The following is a 15856-nucleotide window of genomic DNA, read 5'->3' as shown; positions in this document are numbered from 1 at the left end:
AAGTCCATTTGAGAATATAATCAGCCTAAAATCCTGTAGCAACTGTCTAGACTAAGATAAGGCTTAGGGCTCAGATGCAATTTTCTTTCTTTCACCTGGGCTTCAGTATATTCTGATTATTTGATTTTCACTCTTCATATATATATATTTTTAATATTCTTGAAGACTTTCTTCATAATAAAAAGAAATTTGGTCTGAACTGTTCTGAGAGTTCGAAAACTGTCAACTGTTTACAGTTAACTGACCTACATTCAGTGCCATCTGCTGAAAGGAAACCCGATTTGTTTGTTCCATATTTAGACAGTGCTTTTCATGGGTGAAAATGACACATTAGTATGTGACATACATAACTGATCTTATGAGAGTACTGAAGTTCATTCTCTCTTTATTCTGGTCATGTTATTTTTTCATGATTGCAGAAATGAGGACAACGTTTTAACTGTCTGGGAAGCTTAATATTCTACAGTTTCAACAAGTAACATATCATTCATCAGATAAACTATCACAATGACTGTGGAAACATTTTGTATTTTTCACCAATCAGAAGTTCGGTAATGAGTCAAACCTCATGACATAACTATGGAAGAATATTAGTCGATGAATGTTCTGATTCTTGAATAATTGTTCTTGAATGTGTTGGGCTGTTATTCTTTTTTTTTGTGTGCTATTTGTGTTTTTTGTAAGACATCTGATCAACTCACTACTCTTTTTTAAATTATAAACTCAAAAAAATAAATAAATGTAAATAACTAGTAAACCACAAACCTGTAAATTGATTTCAAATTGTTACACCCAAAATGAAGCTGTGATTAATTTTTATCCACATGCTTTTACAAGCATAAATTCATCTGTGTTAGTATTGGGAAGGAGGTCACTTCAAATAGGAGCACAGTAACATGTTATATACTCTATACAAGTGCAAACAAGCTTCACAGTTCTACAATGCATATTCAGTCAAACTCAATATGTATAACAGTAAAGGTCTGCTCTAACATCTCTATAGGTTTTAACTACACAAGCAAAATAACATAGAGATTCCTCTTTAAACAGACTTCCTCTGACAGTGCATCTGTGTCCTGTTCACAATCTGTTGATACATTTTTGATTGAAGAAACCTAGGATAGGAGTCTTTCTCCATGAGGCTGTAGACCTTGGTTTGGATCTCATTGAGACTGGAGGATGTTGGTTCCAGAAGTTTCTGTCTGGTCTCTTCCCTGGTCCTGAAGTCTATGTTAACCTGTAAAGATGATAAAGAGACACAATGGCTTTATTCATTTGTGTATAAAAATTCCATTCAGCAGAATATCTTTTGGAAGAACAGTGTTAATCTCTCCAGTACAGTTCCATAGACTTGTAGAATGTACAGTGCCCTCTACTAATATTGGCACCCTTGGTAAATATGAGCAAAGAAGGCTTAACGTAAACATGTCTTCTCATTAAAGAGTGATGTGAGATGTTGTTAAGGTTATTCTTGTTAACTATATCCCGACTTACTTCTCTTGGTGCTTGAACATCAATATATTCCTTGTAGATCTTGTTGGCTTTTGACACCAGCTTTGCAGGTGATTTGATCTTTTTGTAGTCTTCACAAGCTAACCAGAACTCGATGTTCTCATCACTGAACTCTGTTTTAAGGAATGCTCTGAAGGCCACCAATCCATCTATGAAACAAACACAGAATTCATTAAGAAAATATATCTCTTTTTACCATACAATAAAGCAGAAGATAGACCCCATAGACACCTTCAGCTCTATCTATGTACATATGTAGATATTATATATATATATATATATATATATATATATATATATATATATATATATATATATATATATATATATATATACAGTGTATACTATGTCACCTTAATAAAGCAGACATTTATTTCAAATAATGTTTGCATTAACTCTAAATGGCAATTTGGTCCTCTATTCATTCACTCATCGATAAACCCTTTATCCTAATCACTGTCATGGTGCAAATTATTGGTCTATGATTCAATATATGGAGTAAATAAGTTAATCTAAGAAGTACATAAAACACTTTGTTTGTCTGATTACTCCTGCTTTAATAATAATCTTTTTTGTCTGTGGCCCTATACGATATAAAGTACAGTAAAAGTCTTAGGTACCATAATTTAATACAGTTTAATAAAAATGTTGCATGTGGCAAATCTCCACATACATCACTAGTGAGTCAATGTGAATCACTGACCAAAATTCAAAACCTGTTGCACTGTGGCTGAACCTAGCATTCCTGCGAAATGTATTGGAACTGCAGCATTTTAAACGTGTCAATCTTTAGGAGACTGAGAGACTGTGCCCAGACTAGACCTGCGTCCAATGATGGTTCTTACAAACTGTTTGGAAGTAACCATCAAATACTTTATTTTATACTTTAGTGATATAGAGTCTAGAAAATTACAGTCCTGAACATAAGGAAATAGCACAGTATGTTGCTTAAATAAACCTTGGTTCCATGCCTGGAGGTGGAGGACCATAGGCCACCTGAATACCTTTGGTTGATGACATGGCCAAAGAATGAGTTTGGCATAGTCTGGGACTTTTAAAAGCTATTCAACTGAGGTCACATTCATGAGGTAAAGACCCTGATACTTAAGTAGTATATGAGCACATGGAAACCCTTTACTATAACCAGAAGGAAACCACTCTTCCGGTCCTCCACTTAGTTGAGATATACATTAACACATGTAATCAAAGGAAGTGTGATTAGACCAAATATGGATATGTTACATATACATTACTATATATAGGTAACAATTCTTATATGTAGGTACAGATAATGTATTTTTAATGCATTATAAATATTGTTATAATGTCCATCCATCCATCCATCCATCTTCTACCGCTTACTCTGTCTTCAGGGTCGCGGGGGAACCTGGAGCCTATCCCAGGGAACATCGGGCACAGGGCGGGGTACACCCTGGACAGGGTATTGTTATAATGTGTCATTTATAATTATTGCTATACACATAACACTTCATAAAGCATGAGAATATGACCTCGTAACATAAGGTTAAATAACTATTTATAATATATGTTAATAAAAACATTACTGTCCTGAAACTCTTATATCTAGCCAAATCAGCACTGCTTGTATGTAAAATGTTATCTGACATGATTTATTCTTATGGTACATTGTTCAGCAAATCTTCTAGTAAAGATTTGTACAACAAGTTTTTCTCAAAATTGTTCATGTTCATAAGATCATGAAAAAATTCATAAGGCATTTTATTTTGAATGCCCTCCTATTATGTTGCCTTCAGACCTGCAGGTTAAGAAATGCTCACAGGGCACAGTTGTTGTTGTTCTCATTTATCTCTGTGACATTTCAGGAGGTCATGTTGTGCAACTTGAATTTCTGGCGTTTTGTTATTTCCGTTCCATGCTTCCATACTTGGGAGGTTGTTTATTTAGTGGCAGTATCCCAGCATGTGGTATGTTGATTAATTCTTATTATCCAGGGGAGTGGTACACCAACAATCATCAAATATAGATTTTTTTTTTTGGCCCAGAATGTACCTGACAAACACTTATCTAACAGTGTCACAAATCAGACAAAGATTTAACACAATCTAGTAATACATGTTACTGTTGTAAATTGAGCAACAACTCTGAATCATACAATAAAGGCCGAAAAAAGGTGTAAGCTGTACTAACATTATACTAACACTCTATAATGTCCATAAAAACATCATGATTATATTCTGACATGTGATATGTTTATTAACATAGACAGAATTAACATTTTCAGTAGATGCCACTTCTCAAAAAGTGGATTAAAACATGCTGTTATTTATCAAAGAAAAATCTATATTAATTAATATGTTGAAGCTTTCAGTAAGGAGGCAGTTATGTAACATTTATGGAAGGAGTCTCCACTGTCAGAACTTTCTAGCAGTCTTCCACCAAGGGAAAGTGTTCAGGACAGAGGATTTTCACACTTTTTTTTTTCTGTGACTGTGGAACATGAAAAGTTGGAGTGTTTTTTTTTTTTTTTTTTGTCATATTAATTTCAAGCAGAGAAACCTGAGAGGCTGGTGAGGGTTAGTGAGAATGAGAGCAGTGTAGTTTCTGTGGGGGAAAGTCTGGATGCCTTAGGTGGAGATAGCAATCCCCCAACTCCAGCATTAGAGCCCTCACAGTGGGGCAAACGGGTGATGACTCGGCAGCATAGCTAACCCTATGGCTCGCCCACAGGAGCACCATTTCTCTTCGCTTCACATGTCCAACAGGTTTGCTCTTCTCAGTGAAACACCCACTAAGAAACCTGAAAGAGCTCTGGTTATAGGATACTCTAGCTATACATGAAATTAACTAGGCTGTTAGGGGAACCTGCAGCTTTAGTTAGGTTTATACTGGGAGCCAGGGTGCCAGATACAGCACATAATCTCATGGTCTTAGATAAACACAGGTTTTCAAAGATAGCTATTCAAGTACTAAGAGTAACATTGTAGAGGTGTGTAAATTAGTGAAGGCGATGACCGATGCAGTAGTATGCTCTGGCCCCATAGCAATGAGGCATGGCGATGTAGCTTACAGCAGGTTATGGTCGCTGAACTACTGGATGTCCAGGTGGTGCTCTGAAAACAATGTAGGCTTTATAGATAATTGGAGTAGTTTTGAGGGTAAGGCTAGCCTGTTAGGCTGGGACAGTATCCATCTCGCTCGGCTCTCATTTTTTGCAGCGTAGCACATTATCTCAACAATTGTTGACAATCCAGATCCAAGGCCAGGGAGCAGACAAGCAGGCTAAACCGAGCATATGCTAGCTGCACTGAGTCGTCAACAAGGTTCCACAGTATCGACACTTTGTCTGTTGCCTGAGCTAAACAAAAATGTAGAAACACTACACAGAAAGTTTGTTTTAGTAACCTAATTAATATAAAATTAGATCATACTGAATGCACAACCAGCACCTTTGATATGAAGCTAGGACTGGTAAATATTAGATCTCTTACATTTAAAGCACTTATTGTTAATGAAACCATTACTGATCAGGAGTTTAATTTCATGTGTTTAACAGAAATATTGATTAAGCCAAGTGAGTACTTAACATTGAATGAAGCTAGCCGTGGATACAGTTATATACATCAACCCCGTGTAACTGGCAGAGGAGGTGTCACATTTATTTATAATGATAATCTAGGCGTCACACAAAAACCTAGTCATAAACTCAACTCCTTCGAAGTTCGTCATACTAGTGTAATATATGTAGCCACAAAAAATAAGTCTACTGAGTCGTTTCAGCTAATTATTATTTATAGACACCCAGGGCCATATTCTGAATCCCTTGGTGAATTTGCAGATTTTATCTTGAACCTGGTTGTTTCTCTAGACAAAGCATTAATTGTTGGCGACTTTAATATTCATTTTGATAACCCCGAAGACCCTCTGAGAAGAGAGGTTTTGTCTATTCTAGATTCAATAGGGGTAAATCAGAATGTAATAGGACCACTCATAATGGTGGTCAAACTCTTGACCTTATACTAATATACGGATTAAATATAGAAAATATAGTCACATTTCTGCAGTCTGAAGCTATCTCAGATCATTATCTCATCCCTTTTAAATTGCGTATTGATCATAATATAGTCACCTTGCCACGCTACAACATCAAATGTACATTCACGTCAGCTACAGCACAGAGTTTTATCAGTAACCTCCCAGAGATATCCGCTATGATTTAATCACCGTCTGATCCCAAAGAACTTGATCATGAGACTGAATGCTTAGAGTCAACGTTCCACTGCACAGTAGATAAGGTAGCTCCACTTAAAAGAAAAATATTTAGAGAGAAAAAGCTAGCACGCTGGAATAACAATCACACACACCATAAAACAGACCAGTCGACAATTAGAGCATAAATAGTGTCAAACCAAATTAGTGGTATTTCAAACAGCATGGAAGAAGAACCTCCTGAACTATAGAAAATCTCTGTGCTGCAAGATCAGTCTCTCTCCACCCTAATTGAAGATAATAAAAATAATGTAGATTCTTATTCAATACTGTAGCAAAATTAACTAGGAATAAGACCACCACAGAAACATGCACACAATCATTATATAGCAGTGATGATTCCATGAATTTTTTCATTGGCAAAATTGAAAATATTAGACAAAAAATTTAGACTATTAATTTAAAACCAGGCAGTCGTATAACTAACCCTGTAGATAATAATATAGCAATATCAGATCAATAATTAGAATGTTTTACTCCTCTTAGAAAGACCGAACTAATTAAATTTATTTCTTCATCAAAATCATTAATTTGTATACTAGATCCCTTACCTACATGTTTCTTTAAACACATTATTCCAGAACTAATGCTCTCCCTTTTAGTTATGCTGTCATAGCTAGACTTGCCGGAGTCCCTGCTTGCGCTCATTCAAAGTACATTTCCTTAACCATTACAGGGCAATAAGCATACCTAATAATTTCTCACTCTCTTTTCCTCTCTCTCCCTCTCTCTTTCTATAGAGCTACACATTATACTTCTAAGATAGCAGTGATCCTGACCCCTTCTGCTCTCCAGATTTGCCTGATCCATCTTGATGCCCTACTTCTGGTTGGAGTTCGCATCAATTGGAAGTCACATGCTGCTGCTGAGGATGGCCTCACATGGTGCAGCCTAAAGACCATTGAGATTACTGAGGATGGTACCACTTAAAAACCATAAAGATGGCTTTGGACCTCAATTCATATGAACAGTTATGCTATGACAGCTTTAGGACTACGACTGCCACAAACAGATTTGCATTCAAGTCTCCATCAGTGAACCATGTAGTAAAGCGGTACAAAAAGGGAAGTGGTAGCTCAGAAGTTAAAATGTTGGACTTCTGATTGGAAGGTTGTGAGTTCAAATCACAGCACTACCAAGCTGCTGCTGTTAGGCCCTTGAGCAAGACTCTTAACCCTCAACTGCCCAGTTGTATAAAAATGAGATAATTGTAAGTTGCTCTGGATAAGAGTGTCTGCCAAATGCTATGCTCTGCTGTAGTATTAGCATGTTTATCAAAGGCATTTAGTTATATATAATGTTGTTTGTCTGTTGTTACCCAGATGAGGACGTGTTCCCTTTTGAGTCTCGTTCCTCTCAAGGTTTCTTCCTCATATTGTCTCAGGGCATTTCTCCTTGCCCCTGTTGCCTCTGGCTTGTTCATTATGGATAAATTCATACAAAATCTATATCCTGAATTTATATGTTTCTGTAAAGCTGCTTTGGGATAATGGTCATTGTTAAAAGCACCATACAAATAAAACTGAATTGAATTGAGTATATTGCACACAAATTGACTATTTTGAAAAGACATTTTTCTGTCTTTAAGCTAATTGTCAATGAACATGTGTGTTTATTGTTGGAAAGTTGAACATTATCTAATGTGATTCATGCGATATACAGTATACTGTAAATATAAATACAAATACATATTCTTGTATATGTCATGGGTTTCATGCCTTCTTTCAATTCAAGATTTCAAGCTCTGGGCCTCTGAACGTGAGAAGCAGCTAGTGCAGATAGAATTAAACTGTATACAAATGGCCCTGCTGGTAAATGCAATTATAGTGTTGTTCAGGAAATTCAATAAAAGAACAGTCAAGAGGTGAGGACAACAGCACTGTGTCCCCTGGCTATACAAGGAACAAATAATTCTGTTTTCTGTAGCCAGTGAGACACCATGACTGGCACATCTTTACATGTCCAACAAACAGCAACTCACAAAACCTATGTCTTCCGTACCCGCTTCTCCACAGAAAAAAATACATGATATATTTATATATTACCTCTCTGGACTACACATAAATTGGTATACAGAACTGTGGAAAAGTATTTGCTATGTAATAAATCCAGATTTCTTCTGTTTTTGTGTATATCTCATATTAAATTGTTTCAGAAGTTAAAACAAAATATAAGAAAACAAAGGCAACCTGAGTAAACACAAAATACAGTTTTTAAATGATAGTTATTTATTGAATCAAAAAAGTTATGCAATACCAACTGGTCCTGAGTGAAAATGTATTTGCCCCCGTAGTCATGTATCAGAGAAGGAACTCTGAACTACAGTTCCCAGCAGCCACTGCACTTCACTGCACTGCACTACATCAGTCACATGACCACCTGCACCTGACTCACGTTCTTGTTAATGAGCACTTGTGTATATAGCCACAGTTTGCACTGCACTCTGTGTCTTACGTTTGTCTTTGTTGCTGTGTTTATGTCTTTGGTTTATGTTTAGTCTTTGCCATAGTGTTTTGTCACAAGATCTTTGTGTCTTTTGTGTTGTTGTTTTGGTCTTTATTAAACTTATCTGCACTTGCATCTCTCTCCAAATTGTGACACTATGAAACTGCATTCATAATGGGGTTCAGCTGGACTAGACGTGACCAGGCCTGATTACTTTAAACCCTGTTCAATCAAATCAACAACTAAATAGAACTTTTCAATAGCATGAAGTTGGATAAAAGGTCTTACCCAGTAACACACTATGCCAAAGTTTAAAGATATTCCAGAAATGATGAGGATGAAGGTGATTGAAAAACATCAGTCTGGGAAGGTTTACAAAGGCAATGGAAAAACTTGGCACAGTAGTGAACCTTCCCAGAAGTGGCCAACCTTCTAAAAATCCTCCAAGAGCACAGCAACGACTCATCCAGGAAGTCACAAAAGTGCCAAGGACAACATCAAAGGAGCTACAGGTCTCTCTTGCATCAAGAAATGTCACGGTTCATGACTCCACTACCAGAAGGACACTGGGAACAAATGGTATCCATGGAAGAGTGGTGAGGTGAAAACCACTGCTAACCCAGAAGAACATTAAGGCTCATCTGAATTTTGCTAAAATACACGATCAAACATGATCAAATCTTCTGGGAGAATGTTCTGTAGATTGATGAGTTGAAGGTGGAACTGTTTGCAAGACAGGGGTCCTGTCACATCTGGCATAAACCAAATACTGCATTCCACAAAAAGAACATCATACCTATGTTCAAGCATGGTGGTGGAAGTGTAATGGTGTGGGGATGCTTTGCTGCTTCGGGGCCTGGGCAACTTGCAATAATTGAGGGAAACATGAATTCTGCTCTCTACCAGAAAGTACTACAGGAGAATGTCCGGTCTTCAGTCCGTAAGTTGAAACTCAAGCGCAATTGGATTATGCAACAAGACAAAGATCAAAAGCATAGGAGTAAGACCACCTCTGAATGACTAAAAAAAAGCCAAATTAAAGTTTTGGAGTGACCTACTCAAAGTCCTGACTTGAACCCACCTGAGATGCTGTGGCAGGACCTTAAGCAGGAAGTTCAAGCTCAAAAACCCTCCAGTGTGGCTGAAATAAAGCAGTTCTGCAAAGAAGCGTGGGCCAAAATTCCATCACAGTGCTGTGGAAGACTGTTCTCTAGTTATCAGAAGTGTTTGGTTGCAGTTATTGCTACTTAAGGTGGCACAACCATATTTTAATCTGGTTAATCTTTTATAAGGTCTTTATTCACAACTGTCATTCACAATTGTTGCTACTTGACAAGGCATAGTTCCATTGATTTGCTCGCCTTTCTAGATTGCTCAATCTTGGGGCAGTGTGCTTACTGGGCCCATTTATTATTGCGCCTAGTGGTCAAAATTAGGAACTAGAACATAGAGGCCAGTGGGGCAGGAAATATGCTTTCCTATGCTCATGTCAGTTTAATAATAATAATAACTCCTTTGATTTACATAGCGCTTTTCTAGGTACTCAAAGCGCTTTACATTGAATGGAGGGAAATCTCCTCAACCACCACCAGTGAGTAGCATCCACCTGGATGATGCAACGGCAGCCATAGTGTACCAGAATACCCACCACACACCAGCTATTGGAAGAGAGGAGAGTGATGTAGCAAATTCAGGGATGGAGATTATTAGGGGTCATGATAGATAAGGGCTAATGACAGCAATGAATTTTTAATGACCAAAGAGATTCACGACCTCATTTTAACATCCTATCCAAAAGACAGTGCTGTTTTTACAGTATAGTGTCCCCGTCACTATACAGGGGCATTAGGACCCACACAGACCACAGGGTGAGCGCCCCCTGCTGACCTCCCTAAGACCACTTCCAGCAGCAAACTAGTTTTTCCCCAGAAGCTCTCCCATCCATCCATCTGGATTGGAATCCTGTCCAGGGTGTACCCTGCCTTGTGCCTGATGCTCCCTGGGATAGGCTCCAGGTTCCCCGTGACCCTGAAAAGGAGTAAGCGGTAGAAGATGGATGGATGGATGGATGGCTCTCCCATCCAGGTACTGGCCAGACTCAACCCTGCTTAGTATCTGTCGGGAACCAGGCAAGAGCTGCAGGGTGATATGGGTCTTATAAAATAAATACTCCATGGTTGTCATGATCTTGTTTTATAGCAAACAATATGAAATAAAAAAAAAAAATACCACACGCATAAGTGCAGACAGTTTATCTTTGATGAACAGAATAGTTTCTATTGTAAAATTTATTGCAAAATTTGGGCGAGGGAAAAGGGGATTATGGGCTGCATAATGTACATATATCAGAAATACATGTGTACCATGGTGAAACTGTTTCCCACCAAAGGTAGAGGAAAAGTTTTTCAAAAGAAAAAACTGTTTCCCTACTAGTTTCAGATTCTTTTGTGTGGTTTTTGAGATGTATATGGGGCTGGAAATTTTGCTGTAACCCTGTGTGCACCTCGCTGATGACAGGAAACACACCTATCAAACCTGTTGTATCACACCTGTTGTATCAATATAATCAAATATTAACTCATTCATGAAATAAAATTAACCCAGCATTTTTGTAAAAATGAAACCATCCTTTGGGTTGAAAGACAACCCATTTGCTGGGTTAAAATTAACAACCCAACTTGATGGGTTAGTTTAACCCAAAATGTGTTCTGTCCAATATTTACCCAGCTGTTGGGTAATAACCCAATTTGGGTTGTTTTTAACCCAGTGTTTTTAAGAGTGTATATGAAAAGTCAAGTGACTTAATTTGGTTTGAAGCTATGTTGTTAGTAATGTCGTCCTCTCCCACCAAAATCTGTGGTAATGTGCCACTTCGATGAAGATGTAACTCTGCTTATTACATACCTTCTAACATGGACTGCTTTACAATTGTACTGTCATTGCTTGGTTTAGTTTTTGAGAGACTCTAAGCTGTCATTTGGTGTCATCTTGATTTCTTGCTTACATTGCCACAGGCTATTTGTGGATGTCTGCAGTGTGCAGAAAGCATACAAAGCATAGACATGCTGGCAGAACTGATGCAGACAGACTATGCAAAGGAAACCTCTCATTTTTTTGTGTGTATATAATTTAATATGATAAAAACAATAAATAGTATATGTATAGAAAGCAATGCCAGGGTAATGGTGAATACATCCATCCATTCCATATAGCCTGGGGCCTATACCAGGGGACTTGGCACAAGGGGGTACCCTGATGGGTGGCCAGCCCATCAGGGTACCCCCTTGTAGTGCAATTCTGTAATCAGCAAGACAGAATTGCACTCTATGGACAGTTCCGAAATACCAGTTAGCCTACAACGTATGTCTTTGGACTGGGAGAGGAAACGGGAGTACCCAGAGGAAACCTCCAAAGCATGGGGAGAACATGCACACTCTGCGCACACAGGGTGGGTGGAGGTGAGATTTGAACCCCCAACCCTTGAGGTGTGAGGGAAATGTGTTAACCACTTAGCCACCATGCCCCCTATGGTCAATACATATGTTTATAATTTTAAACATGATCTAATATGGACGTGAACAAATAAATAAATGCATTGAAATGGATTGTTGGTGCTTCCACCTCACAATTCTCCCACAGTTTTTTTCACTCAACTTACACTTGTTTGACAGAAGAATATCAAACGAATCTGTCCATTTGGCCACTTCATCTGTGGATAACCTGAAAACATTAGAGAAATGTTTAAGTACAATTCTACATATGGTACAATGCATGGAAATGCAAATGTTATTTATTTTTTATTTGATTTTAATTTGTTTAAAGGAAGACATCACTTACTTCAGGTATCGTATGGATCTTTCTGGTCCAGATGGTAAAAATTCTGAAACGTCGCTGCATGAGTCAGATTTGTTGGATAGGCAACCAAGTCTCGTTTTCATGGTTGTATATCTGAAACAAAAAGGAAATATTGTTAGCATATAGGAGAAAAGAGAAACACACTAGAGGACACAGAGGATCAAATCATTGGGAAAATGAAAAGATCTCATCTCTGACCTTTAATTTGTACACTTGTGGGAAGGGACAGAGTAAGTAATACATTACTGACAATATCATTCAATCATATTATTTACTTTGAGGTCATTAGTTACAATTCTTCACAGCACTGAGTTCATACAACCACAAATTTATACCCCAGGGAAACAGGAAATGTTGTACTATCTTTGTAACAACTTCCCATTGCCATAATTGTTAATGTACCTCATTAATTCTAAGCTACACCTAAATCTAACAGTGACCTTAATCTCAGTAACCAAAAAGGCAAGCTTTAGGCTGTTTTATTATTATTTTTCCCCTCATAGGAACCACCTGGAGATCAAAACCCAGATATTTGGTCCTAGCCAATATGTAAAAATATGCAGACACACACACACACACACACACACACACACACACACACACACACACACACACACAAACAGGACCTATATACTTTTAAGGTAGATATAATCCATACTTATTTATATTTTTGTTTTGTTACATAATATGTAACATTCTTGCGATTATAGTTTAATTAACCATGATACAGACTGAATTTAAATCAGTTTGTAGAATGGCAGTCTAAAATTACACACAGCTATAAGAAGTGATAGAATAATTTTCTTTATTATTTGAAATCTTGAATGCTTTCAAGTAATACCTTCTTATTTTTTCTCTGGTGAGATATATATTTTAGGCGGAGGCATCTTCCCCCTATACTCAGGACACGTGCTGGGCTATTTATAAAATCCTCAACAAATCGGTCTAGTCAGAAGGAGGGCCAGTGCATGTACAACTAAGCAACTATACGGCAAAAATAGGTCCTGGAAGGGCTTCTAAAAAAAGCTTAATGTTTTATACTTATAATATTCTCATGAAAAATGTAATTCCTCTTAAGATTTCCTCTGCTTCATTTTCAGAGCAATCCTGCTTGCCAGCGACTAAATAGTCTAAAATTCTCTTTGATGTGTGCATTGCAGTTTGGCGCATTAGCTGGCTGGCAACGCTAAAGCTTTGGTTTTGTAACATGCAAATGGCCTGTGGGCTCTGTCCTAGATTTCCATTTTACATCAATGCTTTTCTTTATGTGTGTTCAGACAGCAGCTCCATCTATTTTATATATTAATCTCAAATCTCTATCTCTAAAAATCCTCGAGGACAGGCACTAAAGCACAGTGTGCAGGTAAATTAAAAATAGCCTGTAATTATAATACCTGGTAGCTCCATAGAGTCCACAGAAATAAAAACACACACAAAAAAATTAAATGATAGACTTGTCCAGGGCTAGATTTTTTTTTTTTTTATAGCCCAGAGAAGGTGACAAAGGATACTTGATGCATGAATTGCACACTCATTGATGGGATCCTTCACAGTTAACTCATCCTCTCAGAAGTACAGCACATTTTTCAGTGAATGCTGGGTGTGAATGGCCTGCTGCTGTATGGCTCTTTGACAGCTTTTCTTGTGAGATTGCTTCCTGCTGTGCTTCTACTGCCTACAGTTAATATGCCTTGCCATCTGATCTCCTTCCTTCACTCGGGCTATTTTTTGCATTCAAGGCTGCCTGCTTTGCTGAGGGGAAACTCAAGGCTGAGAGTTTATTTACTCTGGACAACAAGAGAGTCAGATAACGACAGATTAATCCTAGTTAAGATTTTGGAAATTAATCATGCATCAGAGTGTCATGCTCTAGCAGGCAACTATACAGTTAAATGCTCATATTGCATATACAATTTACATATTAGTATATGTACGTTTTCAGATAATGCATATTTATCAATCACGTATGTGCCTGGGGGCCAAGGGTCTGAAAGCACATTGAAGATCTTATTATGTTTTATTTACAACTGGAAATAAACAGCACGTTTTAGAATTTTACAATAAAACAATAAAAAAAAAAAAAAAGGAAATGTGCAACATCTTGAATGTTGAATAGTCAAGATGTTGCACAATTCCTATTTTTTTTCCAGGTCAGTATTTGAATTTAAGCCAATTTGTGATATTGTCCATATTAGGAGTCTTATCCCTTCTATTGAAGTGCATGCTCAGACGACATGCTGATGGATTTGATCTAAAATGGATCATCAGGTTTTACACAAACTTGTGGTGTCTGTGCCAGCTCAAGTGCACACTGTCGTTAAAGCAAAAAGGGGACATACCGAATACTAAAATATTCTGAAATTCATGTAAATATTTCTGAGATGATACTTTTCACAAGTTGTTGCTGATAATATTATTTGTAATGAAAACATTTATGTAAAATTGAAAGAATGCCAAACAGAAGCATTTTTACTAGTGCTCTCAGACTTTTGGACCCCACTCTACATTACTCATATTGCACATCTATCAGATTCCTAAACTGGATGTTTTTTTTATTATTATTATTTATTTTTTTAATTAAATATCACACCTATCACCATGCCTTCCAAAACACTGGCAAAACCCCAGAGGTACTGTAAATGTGCCAGCAGTGTCAGCACGGTCCATAAATTCTCCTCCCTCAGTTTTTCTCACCTCATTACTCAAGTTCATAATTTGTCTTAACTAGAGATGCATACTGGAATGTTTGTTTTCTTTCTTAAATGTGCTCTTTATTTGAGCCTCTTATCTGACAGCTCACTTGCACCCACATGTATGTAAAAACCAACCTCTTATGTCACATCTTTGTCTTTTATAGTCTGTGGAATTCCTGTCCTGATGTACACTTCTAGTTTCAAGAAGATGCCCTTTGAACCTTTCTGGATAGCTTTCTAAAAAAAAAAAAAAACAAAGCCTGCCATCCATACTTATAACTGTAACACCCGTGTAACTGTAATATATAAAAGGCTTATGTCCAAATGCAAGATGACATTGGAAATTCTATGTAATTTTGTCTTTACTTGGCAGATAGAACAACAGCTATCAATTATAATTACGAGTTGACTGAGACAATGTGTTACTATATTTTTTCTAAGCAAAATCTTACAAGTTATTTATAGAGCGTGTTTTTACTAAAGCACATCCATGACACTTTAAGAAAGTTGTAGAAGATACACATAGTGCTTAATAAGAGTGTTATAAACATGCTGTGCAATGACAATGACAAAAAAATTGTCATGAATAGGTGAACAACTTAAATAAAAATCCATCCATCCATCCATCCATCCATCCCTCCACTTATAGTGCTCAAGCATGTTCAGTCATGTTGTGGCTTAATGTTCTAACATGCATACACTTTTTATTCATTTATTAATTTTTTTTACCAGCACATCCATGCTATTTCTCACTTACGTGGCTGTGATTATGTCAGAAGGGATAGACTGCAGGAAGCATCATGTACCATTACAAAACCATTCACAGTTGTATTAATCCAACTGAGATTTCCTGCCTGACCTCATCCTGACTCTGTGCACAGGAAGTGTGAATTGGTCTGGTCTCAAGCCAAATGGTCTTAGTGACACTATAGATGGATAGATAGATAGATAGATAGATAGATAGATAGATAGATGGCTGGATGTGGAAATCCTAAATAAAAAAGTAAAAAGAATAATGAGCTTTTAACTTCATGATACTTATTCAGTTGTACATCTTAACACATATTCAAGAACTACAGTGAAACTAAGTGGTCGATGCAGCA

General features: G+C 37.2%; 1 protein-coding gene across 1 annotated transcript; it reads right to left on the bottom strand.

The window, feature by feature from the left end:
• Positions 1-603: 603 nt before the first annotated feature.
• Positions 604-13053, bottom strand: rgs8 (regulator of G protein signaling 8). Its single transcript, XM_053636852.1, has 4 exons — positions 12043-13053; positions 11864-11925; positions 1495-1661; positions 604-1237 (listed from the first exon to the last, which is right to left on the bottom strand). The coding sequence occupies exons 1-4, from the start codon at positions 12180-12182 to the stop codon at positions 1043-1045; spliced, it is 564 nt and encodes a 187-aa protein (XP_053492827.1). The 5' UTR covers positions 12183-13053; the 3' UTR covers positions 604-1042.
• Positions 13054-15856: the final 2803 nt, after the last annotated feature.

Source organism: Ictalurus furcatus, chromosome 11 (genome assembly GCF_023375685.1).
Source record: "Ictalurus furcatus strain D&B chromosome 11, Billie_1.0, whole genome shotgun sequence".
In the NCBI taxonomy this organism is placed as follows: Eukaryota; Metazoa; Chordata; class Actinopteri; order Siluriformes; family Ictaluridae; genus Ictalurus; species Ictalurus furcatus.
The sequence above is the reverse complement of the archived record's forward strand: the minus strand, read 5'-3'. Positions and strand labels throughout refer to the sequence as shown.

Excerpts from the sequence above, each read along its gene's own strand:
- rgs8 (XM_053636852.1), bottom strand. The coding sequence starts at position 12,182 with ATGCTAACAATATTTCCTTTTTGTTTCAGATATACAACCATGAAAACG. Across the intron at positions 11,926-12,042 it reads AGATCCATACGATACCTGAA|GTTATCCACAGATGAAGTGG; the intron begins GTAAGTGATGTC and ends TAATGTTTTCAG. Across the intron at positions 1,662-11,863 it reads TATTCTTCTGTCAAACAAGT|ATGGATTGGTGGCCTTCAGA; the intron begins GTAAGTTGAGTG and ends TTTGTTTCATAG.